General features: G+C 55.7%; 1 protein-coding gene across 2 annotated transcripts; it reads right to left on the reverse strand.

Moving 5' to 3' along the window:
* Positions 1-1,718: 1,718 nt before the first annotated feature.
* On the reverse strand, positions 1,719-11,988 carry CRYGN (crystallin gamma N). 2 transcript variants are annotated; one of them, XM_066234771.1, is made up of 6 exons: positions 11,657-11,988; positions 11,141-11,209; positions 9,120-9,181; positions 4,940-5,188; positions 3,094-3,239; positions 1,719-1,969 (listed from the first exon to the last, which is right to left on the reverse strand). In XM_066234771.1, the coding sequence occupies exons 4-6, from the start codon at positions 5,102-5,104 to the stop codon at positions 1,834-1,836; spliced, it is 447 nt and encodes a 148-aa protein (XP_066090868.1). In that variant the 5' UTR covers positions 5,105-5,188; positions 9,120-9,181; positions 11,141-11,209; positions 11,657-11,988; the 3' UTR covers positions 1,719-1,833. The 2 variants fall into 2 exon arrangements, with proteins under 2 accessions (XP_066090868.1, XP_066090866.1); XM_066234769.1 differs by lacking the exons at positions 9,120-9,181; positions 11,141-11,209; positions 11,657-11,988 and adding an exon at positions 6,817-7,218.
* Positions 11,989-12,867: the final 879 nt, after the last annotated feature.

Raw genomic sequence — 12,867 nt, forward strand, 5'->3', positions numbered from 1 at the left:
CTGGTGGGAAGGAGGAGACAGGAGGCGTGCAGCAGTGAATGTGGGGGAGGCCAGAGGAGCGCTGGTGGTGGGGGAACCAGCTGGGCTCACCTGGAGGTGAGGAGGTGGAGGGAGGCTCAGGAACAGAATGCCCCTGGACCAGCCCTCTGCTGCTCAGGGCACCTCCGCAGGGCCCTCACAGGGGGTGGATGTGTTTTCCTGTGGTCAGACTGGGCCTGATAAACATTACATGGTGGGGGACCTTGGTCAGCAGGGGCCCAGCGGGCAGGGGCACTGAAGGCTGAGGACATCAGGGACGGCCCTGTGAGAGACCCAGCTTTCCAAACTGCAGAGCGCAGAGATAGAAATATGTGAAGCACGTGACTTCCGTAGAAGTCCCGGGTCTGGGTCCTCCGACCCCGTGGATGGACTTCAGACAGACTGCAGACCTGCCCACAAGCAAGCATTCCACCAGGGATCTTGTTTTTCTTCTTTCAGATGAAAAGCAGATCTGCTAAGAGATTAGGGAGCAGGGGGCTGGGGTGAAGGGGCGGTCACCCAGGAGCACAAGCCCATCGGTGGAGCATTAAATCACCACGTAATGAGGTGCTGCTCTTGCTCAGCCCTGGAACAGAAAGACGTGTTCAGGGAAACCTCTGGAATGCTTGGAAGGGCTGTGAGGGCCGGCTCCCCTACCCCCTTCTGCTACTGGGGAGCTGGAGGAGCTCCCCGGCTGGTGGGAGGGCCCTTTCTTCTTCTGCAACTCTCCTCTAATCCCCTGGGAGAGGGTGCTATTGTCATCTCCACTCTACAGCTGGAAAAACTGAGGCACAGAGCAGTGCGTCCAAGCTCGAGTCCGAACCCGACCCTGAGCTGGCTCTTAAGCTCTGTCAGGAGCAAGGTGTGCGCTGAAGAAGGTGTGGGAGCCTGTGTGTTCAGCCAAGAGGACCCCAGGCAGGGGACCCCAGGGTGGCAGAGTGTGGGGTTTGGAAGGCTAGATCCCAAGATAGACCCGATGGTCAGGCCTCTTCATGGGTGATTCATGCTGTCCCTGCCCCAATCTCTCCCCCAGCCAGGGGCCTTGGTTGGTGCAGTCCCGGGTAGTCATCTGTAGGTTCCCCATCTCCACGGTGCCACGTCCAGTGCCCTTGTGGTCCCAGGAGCCACGTGAACAGGAGTGGACACCAGCCATGTCTTCTGTCCGGGGAGCAAATCCATGTCTGAGCCGTGAGGGTCAATCCAGGTAGCTCTGTTGTTTAGGAGGCTGGGGGGGGGGGCAGGAGTCCTCTTCCCTCCCACTCCCCCTGAGGGGTGCCTTCCCACCAAGCCCACCCCCAACACGGTGAACCTAGGGGTCTTGGAGAGGACCAAGGTCACAGAGAACTAATCAATGGGGGAGGCCAGAGCAGTGCCCTTAACTTCAACCCCCTAACTTGCCGAGGGGGTTGTTAAGGGGTCAGAGAAAGCACCCTGGCCCTTCCTGCCCCACCTGGGAGTTTGCTCTGAGGCCCTAAGTGGTCACTGCCACTCAGGGCATGGGCTTACCTGGGAAATAAAAGGGTTGGACTCCATGACCTTTAAGTCCCTTCCAGCCCTAATGTTTCCTTCGTAGGTGCCTCACTGTGCCCACTCCTCTACCCTCCAGGTCCCCTCCAAAGGGGAGTCTTGCCAGCCTCTTGTTCTGGCCCGGCTGCCCAGATGTCAGGAAGGGGTTACAGAAATCACTCAGGCGGCTCACGCTCCATTTTTATAACTTTTATTCCCCATGGTACCCAGTCCACATGTGGCCAGAAAGGATGGCCCCTGTCCCTGTCCCGGGCCTCCTCTGGTCCAAGCATGATGGCAGCAGCCTGGCTAGAAGAAGTTGACAACCCGGCGGAGGGACTGGACCCGAGCGCTGGGGGCCCCCCAGTCAGAGAAGCTGCGGAAGTCACCTCGCTCCACCAGGTACATGTGGCCTCGGTAGTTGGGCTCCTCGTATAGAACCCACCTAGGGCCAGAGGGGTGGGCAGGAGGTCAGGTGATGGGGCACTGAGCACCCAGGGCCACCTGCAGGCTCAAAACCCCCTTTAGTTCCTGCGCCAGCCCCCCTGTGCCCTCCCCACCTCCTGCTGGAGTCCATCCTTTCTTCTGGGGAGCGCCTGTGGACCCCGGCCCAGCTCCTGGCTTATTTCCTCCCCATCTACCCTCTGTCATTTCATTGCCCACATGCTGGGGTCAGTGCTGGGCACTCCTGGGTGTAGCAAGGGTGCTGAGGACAAGCTGACATCGCAAACTGATCACTCTGCAAGGGCAGGGCGAGTCCAGGACGTACTTGCTCGTATACCCTCTGCCGCTCATGCCCGGTGCTGGGAAGGATGACACTTTGCACGGAGGGTACCTGTCCCCTGGCAGGGTGCTGGTGCACCTCAGAACGGAGACCAGTTCCTATTCATTCCTCTAGTAAACGCTCCCGTTTCCATGTGTGTGCCTAGCGCTGTTTTAGGAGATTCCAAGGTACATACACGCACTGGTTCCTGCCCCCAGGGATATCCTCTCCTGAGGGAAACTGGGGTGTGAGGGCAGCTGCATGGAGGGGCTTTGGCAGAACCCCGGGGGGGTTCCTCCCTCCCCAACCCTGGCAGCAGTTTCCACAGCTCCAAGCCCCTGGGCAGCAGTGAACCACTTCGAGAGAGAGCACAGACCACAGAAAAGGGTGCGGACTAGTCAAAGAGCCTGCAAGGGGAAGCATGCCTGCTCTTCATTTCTAGAGGCAGGTGAAGGGAATGAGGAAGGTCATTAGGTAATTAGAAAGGTTTTCCCTGGTTCAGGAAAGCTGTGGAACCGTCCATGAGATCTGTTCAGTCCCAGTGACCCGCCTCTGCTTCTGCTGTGAGACCATCTTCCTCAGTGGTGCCCCTGGGGACCCGCATCCCCTTACTGTGGCCTTCCAGGGCTACAGAGGCAGCCACGACACTGCTTGACTGCAACAGGGGAGGCAGCTGAGGGAGGGAGACCACCTCTGGGGCAAGCGACCTGCCTGCGGGGGGTCTGACCCACCCCAAAGCTTCCCACACCTGCCTGGCAGGCCCAGCTGTGTCTGTGACTGGCGGCCACACTGCCACCTGTACTCACCCTCCGTCCCCATACACCTTGATGGCATTGACACAGTTCCTGGCCCAGCCCCGACCCTGGAGGAAGGGGCAGTCATCCAGGAACTGCAGGCACTGGCCCGTGAAGTTGCAGCCCTCGAAGATCTCCAGGCGGAAGTGCTCCCCGTGCTGTGGGTCCACACGGGCGGCGGGTAGGCCGGCAGAGAAAAGAGGAAAGGTCAACAAGGTGGAGTGTCCCTCTCCATAAACAGAAGCCCATGTGGGCAGGAACTTGGAATCACCAGGAGCTCAGAGGACCCAAGAGTTCCTGGGCAGGGGCCTATGAGTGCCTCCAACCCCTCACCTACTCCAACCCATTCCATTCCTTCTCGCCCAGGACATTCAGTTAAATGAAAGTGCTCTGTTACTTTAAAAAGCTGCACAGCCCTTGAAGCAATCGATCTCTTTTGCCTTCAACTGGAGGCCAGACAGCATGTGGCACTGGGGTCCGTCCTGGTGCAATGCTCCAGCCACACCGACTCAGTCCTCTGCTCCCCACACCTCCCACTCCCCACCTTGAGGCACAGGCCTCGCACAAGCCTTTTAACTGATAATATTTTACAAACCATAATAATAGGACCTTTTAAGAAAACATGACGCCAGAAGTCTAGAGCAGACACAGAGATCTCCTTCGCTGAAATGCCCACTGTGTCCCTGTGATGAGGACACAGGTCTCCCTCTAAGAGTCCCCCTGTTTCCAAAAGACAGAGGTGGGCCAGCTCCTGATTGGCTGCAGCCTGGCTGGTGCAGGCAGGGGCTGGGGCTGTGTCACAGACGGCCCCAAGATGGCTCTTTCTTAGGAGATCATTGGAAAGACACGGAAGATGTTTCTTACGCAAATAGCACTATGCAAGATCCAGGGCCAACCATGTAAATTCTTTTTTTCCAAATGTCCTTGGCCTGGTGGTAAGACTAAGAAAGCCCTCTTACAATGTAGGTTGCCAAAGCCCAGCTGGTTTCTGCAACTGTGTAGAAAAAAGAGAGGGGTACTCCACACCGGAGGCCCCTTCCCCAGGCTTTCTCAGATGTTCACCAGCACTCTTGCCACCCCTGCCCCTCCCCCCATGGGTATGCAGGGGAGGGTCCCCCCCTGGCAGGTAGACACAGGGGAGCAGCGACTCTGATGGGAGCTGTTCAAGCCTGGTCTCAGCAATTAGCCGTTTCACACCGGACCTTCCGGAACTTACAGCAGGATGGTTAGGAACTGTGACTTGGGGAGAACCCAGTCCTCCACTCCCACCAAGGGGATGACCAGACACACACAGCCCTTTACCACGGGGAGTGACACTCCTTATTTGCCCGCCCTGTGCCACACTGTGCTATGGCCACCGCCTGTTGGCTCCTGAACCCCCACTAGCCGCCTACCGGCCAGCGATGGAAAGCCCCCATCACCTTTTTCCACAGCTGAGCACCAAAGGGGTCTTGAAAACTGCTCTTTGTAAGATGACCCGCCTGGTGGACACAAGGGACCCTCATCCGCCTTACTTTATAGCTCAGTGCTCCGTCTGGTTGCAAAAACAAACTACTGATCTTTCCTACAGCGTTTTAAATGGACAATTCAGCAAGATTTTGTGATCAGGAATTTAAAATGCTTTTCTGAGACGTGCCTGAAAATAGAGGCCTAAAAAGGCCCAGGGGTTCTCTAGCTGGGTCCCTGTGCGTCCCCCACACACGGGAGGGGCTGGGTCTGTGCGGGACATTTGTCTGTCTCGAAGGTCCCACAGCCTCGTAAGCTCTTCAAGCTGGGAGGCCCGTGCTCCCTCATGACTGTCCCATGTCTGGCCTGGGTGGTCTAGCCGTGTGCCCCCCGCGTGGAGTGGCCCACTCACCATGCCCACAGGCCGACAGGAGCCCATGTGGTCGTTGTGGCCGTTCCAGTGGAAGAAGTCGGGGTAGTCGCCGCACTCCAGGATGAACTGCTGGCCCCGGAAGTCGGGGTGGTCGAAGCAGACCCAGGCTCCGCTCTCCACGCGGATGGAGTTCACCCGGTTCATGAAGCCTCGGTCCTGGAAGTTGTCACACTCCCCGAAGACCTCCAGCTTCCGCCCAGTGAAGTGCTTACCCTCGTAGAGAGTGATCTAGAAAGGCCAGGGGTCATGGGCTTCTCTCGGGTGGTGCTGGGAGCAAACACTTGCCACCTAACACCCTGGATGGAACCCTGACTCCCAGCGCCACTGAAGCCTGGACCTGCTGCGTACAGTAGGTGCTCAACTCCGTTTGCTGACCAGGCGAAAGAACGCATGGATGGCGGGTCAGGGTCAGACCCAGCGCCCGCCTGTCCCTCCCAGTCCGGGAGCTCACGTTGAGCAGACAAATCTCAGGACAACGATTTCCCCTTTGTCCAGGGGGGCCGGTTGAAAACAGGCTTTTTCCAAACTCCCATTGCATTTTTAAAACTCAACCTTTGTTTCCTATTAAAGTATAACATCCTAAGAAATGTTTTCAGAAGACCATACATAACCCACTATCATAACCCCAGCACTTGAAGTGTTCAGAAAGTCAGGCTCCGAGCCTAGCCCCTTCACGGGAGAGACAAACCCCTGGCGCTCGGAGGATTAATGGCTCAAAAGGGCTTTGCATTGTAGCCGCCCCTTTGCTTACTTAGCCGGCTGCTCCTTTGGGTGACAGGCGTGTGTTGGAGTTGGGGCGTCACCTGAGCCTGTCAGACACAGCGGCCTATGGCTTCATAGCAGTGACGGGGTTCTCCTTGTCCCCAAATGAACGTGACCCGCAGCAACCCCGAGACTCCCTTTCTGCCCAGGGACCTAAAATTCCCACTGTTCAAGAACTCTTGGGGGGTTTCAAGACTTCTGCTCCTGGAAGGGCCCTGGCCAAGTACAAGGGGCATTCCCTGCATCCCCTTTGCTGCTGTGGTCATGGGTGTTGTCACTTGTGGTAGGAGCACTGCCCATCTGGACCCCCCAGGGGTTAGACGGGCCATGTGCTTTGGTCAGAGGGATGTGGGTATGGAAGCTCTGAGAGCCAGGGCACCATTTCTGGGCTCTCCCTCAGGGGTACAGGGGGGATGCATGGGCCACGATGGGCGGCGGCGGGGGCGGGGGGGGGGCTCTTGGGCTTGTTTGTCCCTGAAGCATAACCTGGCCCATGCAGACTCTTCTTGAAAGAAGCTGCCAGTGACCTGAAGCTGTGTCAGGTGAACGAGGATGGCAGAGATCTAAATCTGCCACCATTCTGCATCAGACAGGCCTGGTAAAGGGTCCCCTTCAGACATTCAAGGAGAAACCAGCCACCCACAGGACTCAGAGGTCCCTCAAAACTCAACATTGTGTGGGGAACCAGCCCCAAGTGCCACCGAGGAAGGAGCAGCCACCCAGACCAGCCTCAGGCAGGGAAGTGAGTCAAAGTATCCCCTCCCCCACCCCCACCCGCACCCCATCCAAGGCCTCTCTCACGTTTGACCACCCTGATGGCTCTTGACTTGGGTGAGAGCAGAGCCAGTGCAGGACTGGGAGGAGACCTCCCCCTCCCACAGCAGAGAGGTCCTCAGCCAGGGCCAAGCCGCCCATTCTGTTAAGACATTTAGCCAGCTTTGCTCTGGTTTGTCAGATGCAAAGAGTGCACCAAGAAACAGTCTGCCCCGCCGGCCCCCAGCATCCGGAGTACCAAGAGCAAAGGACAGGGAGTGGAGGTGGTGGGGATCTCAAGGCATCACCTCAGCGCCTGCTGTTCTCCAGATTGCACTCACCTTCCCGGAGCACTGCGCCATGGTGGCCAGCAGTCCCTGCTCAGGCCCCCAGATATAGCGGGCGGCACCCTGCTGGGTCAGCGCCCCCGACAAAAGATTTGCTTGGCCGGCTCATTAGAGCAGTCGGGCGTGTAAGCTCAGGAGGGGCCGCTCAGCCTGGGGACCCAACCCATGGAGCCCTGAGCAACGGCCAGGGGTCTGTCAGGGGCTCACAGAGGTGAATGCACCCAGCAAGCCCCAGCCACTCCCAAGGCCTCTTCTCCCTCTTGACTCCAGCCCTACCTGCGGCTGTCCCTGCTGAGTCAGGTACAGACACTGGGGCCCACTCCTCCCTCTGCCCTGGCCCTGAGGTCCCTAGTCCTCACTGCCCCCCCCTGCAAGCCTGCCCTGACCTCCCCTACTCACTTTCTCCCCTGGTCACACTGAGGGCAAACAAGACAGCCCCTGAGGGCCCCCACCTGCTGCTCTAATCTCAGCTCCCAGCCTGCCTTTGACACCTGGACCCCTCCCACATCTCTTGCCAGGTGGTCCTCACCTTCTAGGTCTGATCTTCCTGAATGACATCCCTGTCCCCCTGCCCCTTCCCCTAGGGATCAGTGCTCACCCTTGACCCATTTTGGTGTCACCCGCCCCTGACCAGACCCACCCTCCTGGTGAGCCACCTTTCTCTGTGCCCAGACCACCCTGGGTGATGGAAAAGGATGGGTTCATGGGAAGAAGCAGCCCCATGCCCTCCAGCGTGAGACGTCCTCATGGCATGGCAAATTGTTGGCACAGAACAGAGGCTCCGAGGCTGTTTGTGGAGCGAACAGTCAACATGGAAGCCACAAGATGCACAGACTGCTGGGGCGATGAGGTGTGTCCACACATGACGATGACACCGGTGGTTTGCGGGGGCTGGGGCCAGCTCTGAGGGCAGAGAGGACAGAGCTCACGCTCCCTGGGGGGTGAGCCCAGGAGCCTTCATGAAGGGGGGCCCTGGTGGGTGGGGAGGAAGGGGACTTGTGGGGAGCAGTCTCAGCTGCTGTCAGGAAAGTATATTTTTATCACCATTTCAGATGAAACACTTCAGGGTCGGGGAAAGGGGGTCATGCAAATCACGGGGGCATAGGAGTGTGGGGGCTAAAAGATAGATGAGTACTTTCCCCCCCACCTTCTAAGTTCTTCTAGGCTGGGCCAATCCATCAAATGAACAGACAGATTGACAGGTTAAATCAAAGTTTTGACACACACACAAGGGGAATTCATGCAGGCATGAAAATTCCATACACAGTGAAGGAACATCAGTTCTATAAGACATTTTTGGACAAACTGGAAAAAAAAAGGGAAGTGGGGGGCAGAAATGGGGTAATAGATTGCAGAAGTGAGGGTAGGCAGTCTATGGGTAGTTGAGGGAGAGAGGAACACACATGGCAGGATATTTCTCACTGGGCAAATCAGAAACAGCAGGACCTGGGTTACGTACGTATGACAAGGGTGGATAGACATTCTGGGAGGAAACGACATCTCTTCCCTTATTCTCAAATGGGAAAATTAAGCCCTTATGATTTTTTAAAATAATAGACTTTCTTTCCTAAAGCAGTGTTAGGTTCATTGCAAACTTGAGCTGAAAGTGTAGAAAGTTTCCATATTAGAAATTCAGTGTATATAAAAACCAAGTAAAGAAGACTCTATGTTTGTGGGTGACATTGGGGAGCAGCGCCTCATTGCGTGGTGCAGGACATCATCGTGTCCCTGGGCCCTGCCTGCCAGCATTCTGACAAATGGAAATACCCTCTTATTTCCAAATGCCCTCCAAAACCCAGTCCCACCTGCTTTGAGTTGTGAGCGAAGTCGCTTGGTGAAGCCTGAGTTCAACTCCAGCTCTGCTGGGGGCAGCAGGGGCTCTTCGGGGGTCACTACAGACCCGCAGGGGTGCCCACGTGGGTTTGCATCCAGCTGCTCAGCGCCTGCCCCTCCGCACGTGGTCCATTTGGGATTGTCCTGCTGTCACCTGCTTGTTCATATTCTTTGCTTGTTTTTTTCTGCGTCTTTCTTTATTGGTGTGTGTGCGTACATGTGTGTGTGTGCCCTATTATCTTGCCCTTTTCTGCATATGTGCACTGTAAGGACCTTTTGCCAGTTTGTGGCCTGGGCCCATTTTGTTAGCTCCTTGGATGGGCGTTTCCAGAGCATGTGAACCGTGTGGGGCCTGGCCCTCTCCTCTAAGGTGAGACCAGCCACTCCCATCGGCCGCAGCCAGCACAGGGTGGACAGTGGGCCAGACACCTCTCTAAACAAGGGTGGAGGGTGAGTCCCTGTACCTCCCGGCAATGGAGCCCTCAGGAAAGGTCACATCCAGGTGACGATGGCAGGACCAGGAAGCCTGAGAGAAAGACACAGCCAAGCAGTCTGGCTCAGAACTGGGATCTGTGGGAACAGAGAGGGGCCTCCCCACATCGGGCCTCACATCTTCTTTCCAGTGTCATAGAGTATGTGTGCCAGACTTGGGGTCCAGGACCCCTGATGACCCGGATCACATATGCCACCTCTGTCCCTTCCCCCCTTCCTGGAGAGGGCTGACACTCAGAGCACTGAGTAGTGTCAGTGTCCCCACCCTTTCTGAGGGAGCCCCAACCCTGCTTTCAGATATCCCTTCACCCTGACGAGACCTGTGAGGTCACCAGCACAGGACAGTGAGTACTCCAACAGCCAGCAACCACGATGGCTTCTGGGCCAATCTGTGATGAGGCATGACCTGCACGTTTATGTAAACACTGTGGAGCAAGCCTGACCAGGCGGTGGCACAGTGGATAGAGCATCAAACTGGGATGCTGAGGACCCATGTTTGAGACCCCGAAGTCGCCAGCTTGAGCGCAGGCTCATCTGGTTTGAGCAAAAGCTCACCAGCTTGGACCCAAGGTCGCTGGCTCGAGTAAGGGGTTACTCGGTCTGCTGAAGGGCTGCGGTCAAGGCACATATGAGAAAGCAATCAATGAACAACTATGGTGTCGCAATGCGCAACGAAAAACTAATGATTGATGCTTCTCATCTCTCCGTTCCTGTCTGTCTGTCTGTCCATCCCTATCCTTCTCTCTGTCTCTGTAAAAAACAGACAAAAAAAAAAACATGGAGCAAGAAAAACCTTGGCAGACATTTGTGCTTTTCTGACTCTAGGGGGCGACAGAGCAAATCCGGTTTGTCTGAGCCCAAGGCCTGCTGGTCCCCATGCCTCTAGACTCCTTCCCATGGTGTAAGGGAATCTTGACACAATGACGCAGGATTTTTTTTTTTTAAGAATTTATTTTTATTTATTTACTTTAGAGAGGAGGGAGGAAGAGAGAGAGAGAGAGAGAGAGAGAGAGAGAGAGAAAGGGGGGAGGAGCAGGAAGCATCAACTCCCATATATGCCTTGACCAGACAAGTGCAGGGTTTTGAACCGGCAACCTCAATGTTCCCAAGTCAATGCTTTATCCACTGTGCCACCAGAGATCAGGCCAATGACGCAGGATTTAACACAGATATGTACCGCTCGGGGTTCAAACACACTGACAGGGCTGCAGGTGCTACCTAGTGGACAAAAATGGTTGGGAAAAATAACCCTAAAATTGAAAAAAATTGGGAAACTTAAAATTTGGCATTGGAGCACCTTCATCCAGCTTGAGAAGCATGCACAGTTGGCAACAACCAATTTGGTTCAAGTGCTTTTTGTCTCATGTGGGCAGAAAACAAAGGTGAATCTGGAAATGGGACGGCCAGCCCAGTGGCAGGGCAAGGGGTGGCCCCATCTTCCCCAGCTGTCCGTCAAGATCTCTTCCTTATTCCAGGGGCTGCATCGGCTGAGGGGGTGACATAATTGAGGTTGTGTCCCCCATACCTGTCTAGTGGCATCGGCATCACCGTGCACTTGTCAGAAATGCAAATTCTAGGGATTTCCGTAGCCCAGACAGATGAAATCTGCACCAAGCCCCCACCCCGGGGTTGGAGAGCTGCTCCCATGTTCATGCAAGTGCGTTCAAGTGTCAGCATTTGTGTGCATGCCAATCACCTAGGGGTCCCGGTCAATTCTCACATGAATTTGCTACGTGACCCTTGCCAGTTGCCATCGACGGAATGTTTCCCAGTCTCCTCCAACTTCCTATGTTGAATTCCCACTCTCCAATGGATAGGGAGGGGCAAAAGTAGGTTTACAGTTGTTCACATGGGAAATACAGTAATGAATTGTAACACAGTAAACTGTGTTCCAGTGAATGAGGTTAGTGCCCGTACAAAAGACCCCAGAGTGTTCCCCCACCCCTTTCGCCATGTGAGGACCATGTCCACGAAGCAGGAAGTGGAACCTTACCCAACTCTGAGTCTGCCGGTGCCTTGGTCTTCTAGCCTCCACACTAAGAGGAGGCCCTCAGAATGCCGTCTGCCGTTGAAGGACAAGCCACCCACTTCAGTGCTGAGGAGTGGAACCTTTGCAGCCACTCCAGCTGCCAGCCCCAGGTGGGCCCTCAGCGTAAGCCTTGTAGGGTTAAGTGGAGGATCCATCCACCCCACAGCCGAGCCACGTGTAAAAGTCAGAGATGACCACGCTGATTTACGTGGCTTTTCAGCTAATCTGATGATGGAGGGGGTGGGAGGAGGGGATAAAATGATAAAGCAACACCCTGGGAAGCCAGGGCTGGCTCTGGCGGCTCCCTGTGGAGCAGGCAGTCCTGCCGCTGTGTTTTGTTTTGGTCGGTAATAAATCAAGGAGTGCAGCTGCCCCCCCCCCCGCCTTTCTTGGGCAGCAGGAAAAACTGGGTGAAAGGGCTTCATTGCTAAGGCCGTAATGTTTCCAGAATCCTCTGCTATTTCTTGGGAAAATTCATACCTTAAAAGTAGAAACCAAGGCCGTTTCCTAGGTTGTAAGAGTGTGGACACTGGAGAGAGTCTCTGAGTCTGATGAAGTCCCCGATGGACTGAGGTCCCTGCTTGGGGCACACTCTCCTGTTCTGCAATGGGGTTTGATGGGCAAGTGCAGGACCGAGCTGAATGGGTCCGTCTGACTGCGACCTTCTGTGCATCGACATGAACTGCAGCAGACTGCGTGTTTCAGGGTCACAAGAGCTTGCCATGTCCTTGATACCTTGAGCCAGTCTGGAATGAAATATTTTTTTCAGATTTGGTAAACTTGCTTGGAGAGGTAATTCCTGAGTCTCCATCTTGCCTCTCGGACGTGCAGCCCGGAAACCACACGGCAGCAGTGCAAGAATTCTGCAGAGACCCTGATGTCAGGGGGAAGCCCTCAGCTGGGAGCCCTCCTCGGGACTATGACTCTGCATTTTATAGGGCTTTGGGAACGTCCCTGTGGCCATTACAGCCTCCCCAGCAGAGGGGTCCCTCAGAGACCCAGGAATCAAGATCAGAGCTGAAGGGAGTTACCAAAAGACACACTAGCTGCAGAGGTGGGACAACAGCTGCTGTGGCAAGTCTTACTCCAGTGCTCCGCTTACTTGGGGTTCCCTATGGATATTGGGGTGCTGGCCCAGGGGTTGTTTCATGCACAGCACAGTGCAAACAACAGGCTAAGGGTGAGTCGAGCTCCCTACTTTCAGGTCCCTCTTCTGAAAACAAGGATGCTAGGTCGGCTCCTAGCTTCATTCCAGTCTAACTCCAGAGCAGACGTCCTCTGGTCATTCTAAGATGGGCAACAAAAATTTTGCTCAATGTACACTTTCTTTTTTCTAAACGTAGAACCTTCTTGGGGAAGGTGAAGGAGAGACAGCAATGTTCCGGAAGGCAGCCTGGTTCCTGCTGGTAAAGCTGGTGGAGCCTCAGCTGGGATGACCATGGCAGCCGGGGCCTTCTGCAAGCATGCGCTGTTCCCTCAAACACTGGGGGCGGCAGTCTCCATGAGGCCCCAGCACAGGGAGCAAGGTGGCCGATGGGGCCGTGCTTCCCCGGGAGCCACACATTTTCTTGGGAGTCCAGACTTTCTCCAAGAATGAATGGTGAAAACTGTTTCCATTCAGACGACCGTCTAGGAGGCGCCGGCACATCCTAGTTCCTGCTGACCAAGGACTGCTGCTGCCCGAGCCCCAG

Source organism: Saccopteryx bilineata, chromosome 6, assembly GCF_036850765.1.
Source record: "Saccopteryx bilineata isolate mSacBil1 chromosome 6, mSacBil1_pri_phased_curated, whole genome shotgun sequence".
Taxonomy (NCBI): Eukaryota; Metazoa; Chordata; class Mammalia; order Chiroptera; family Emballonuridae; genus Saccopteryx; species Saccopteryx bilineata.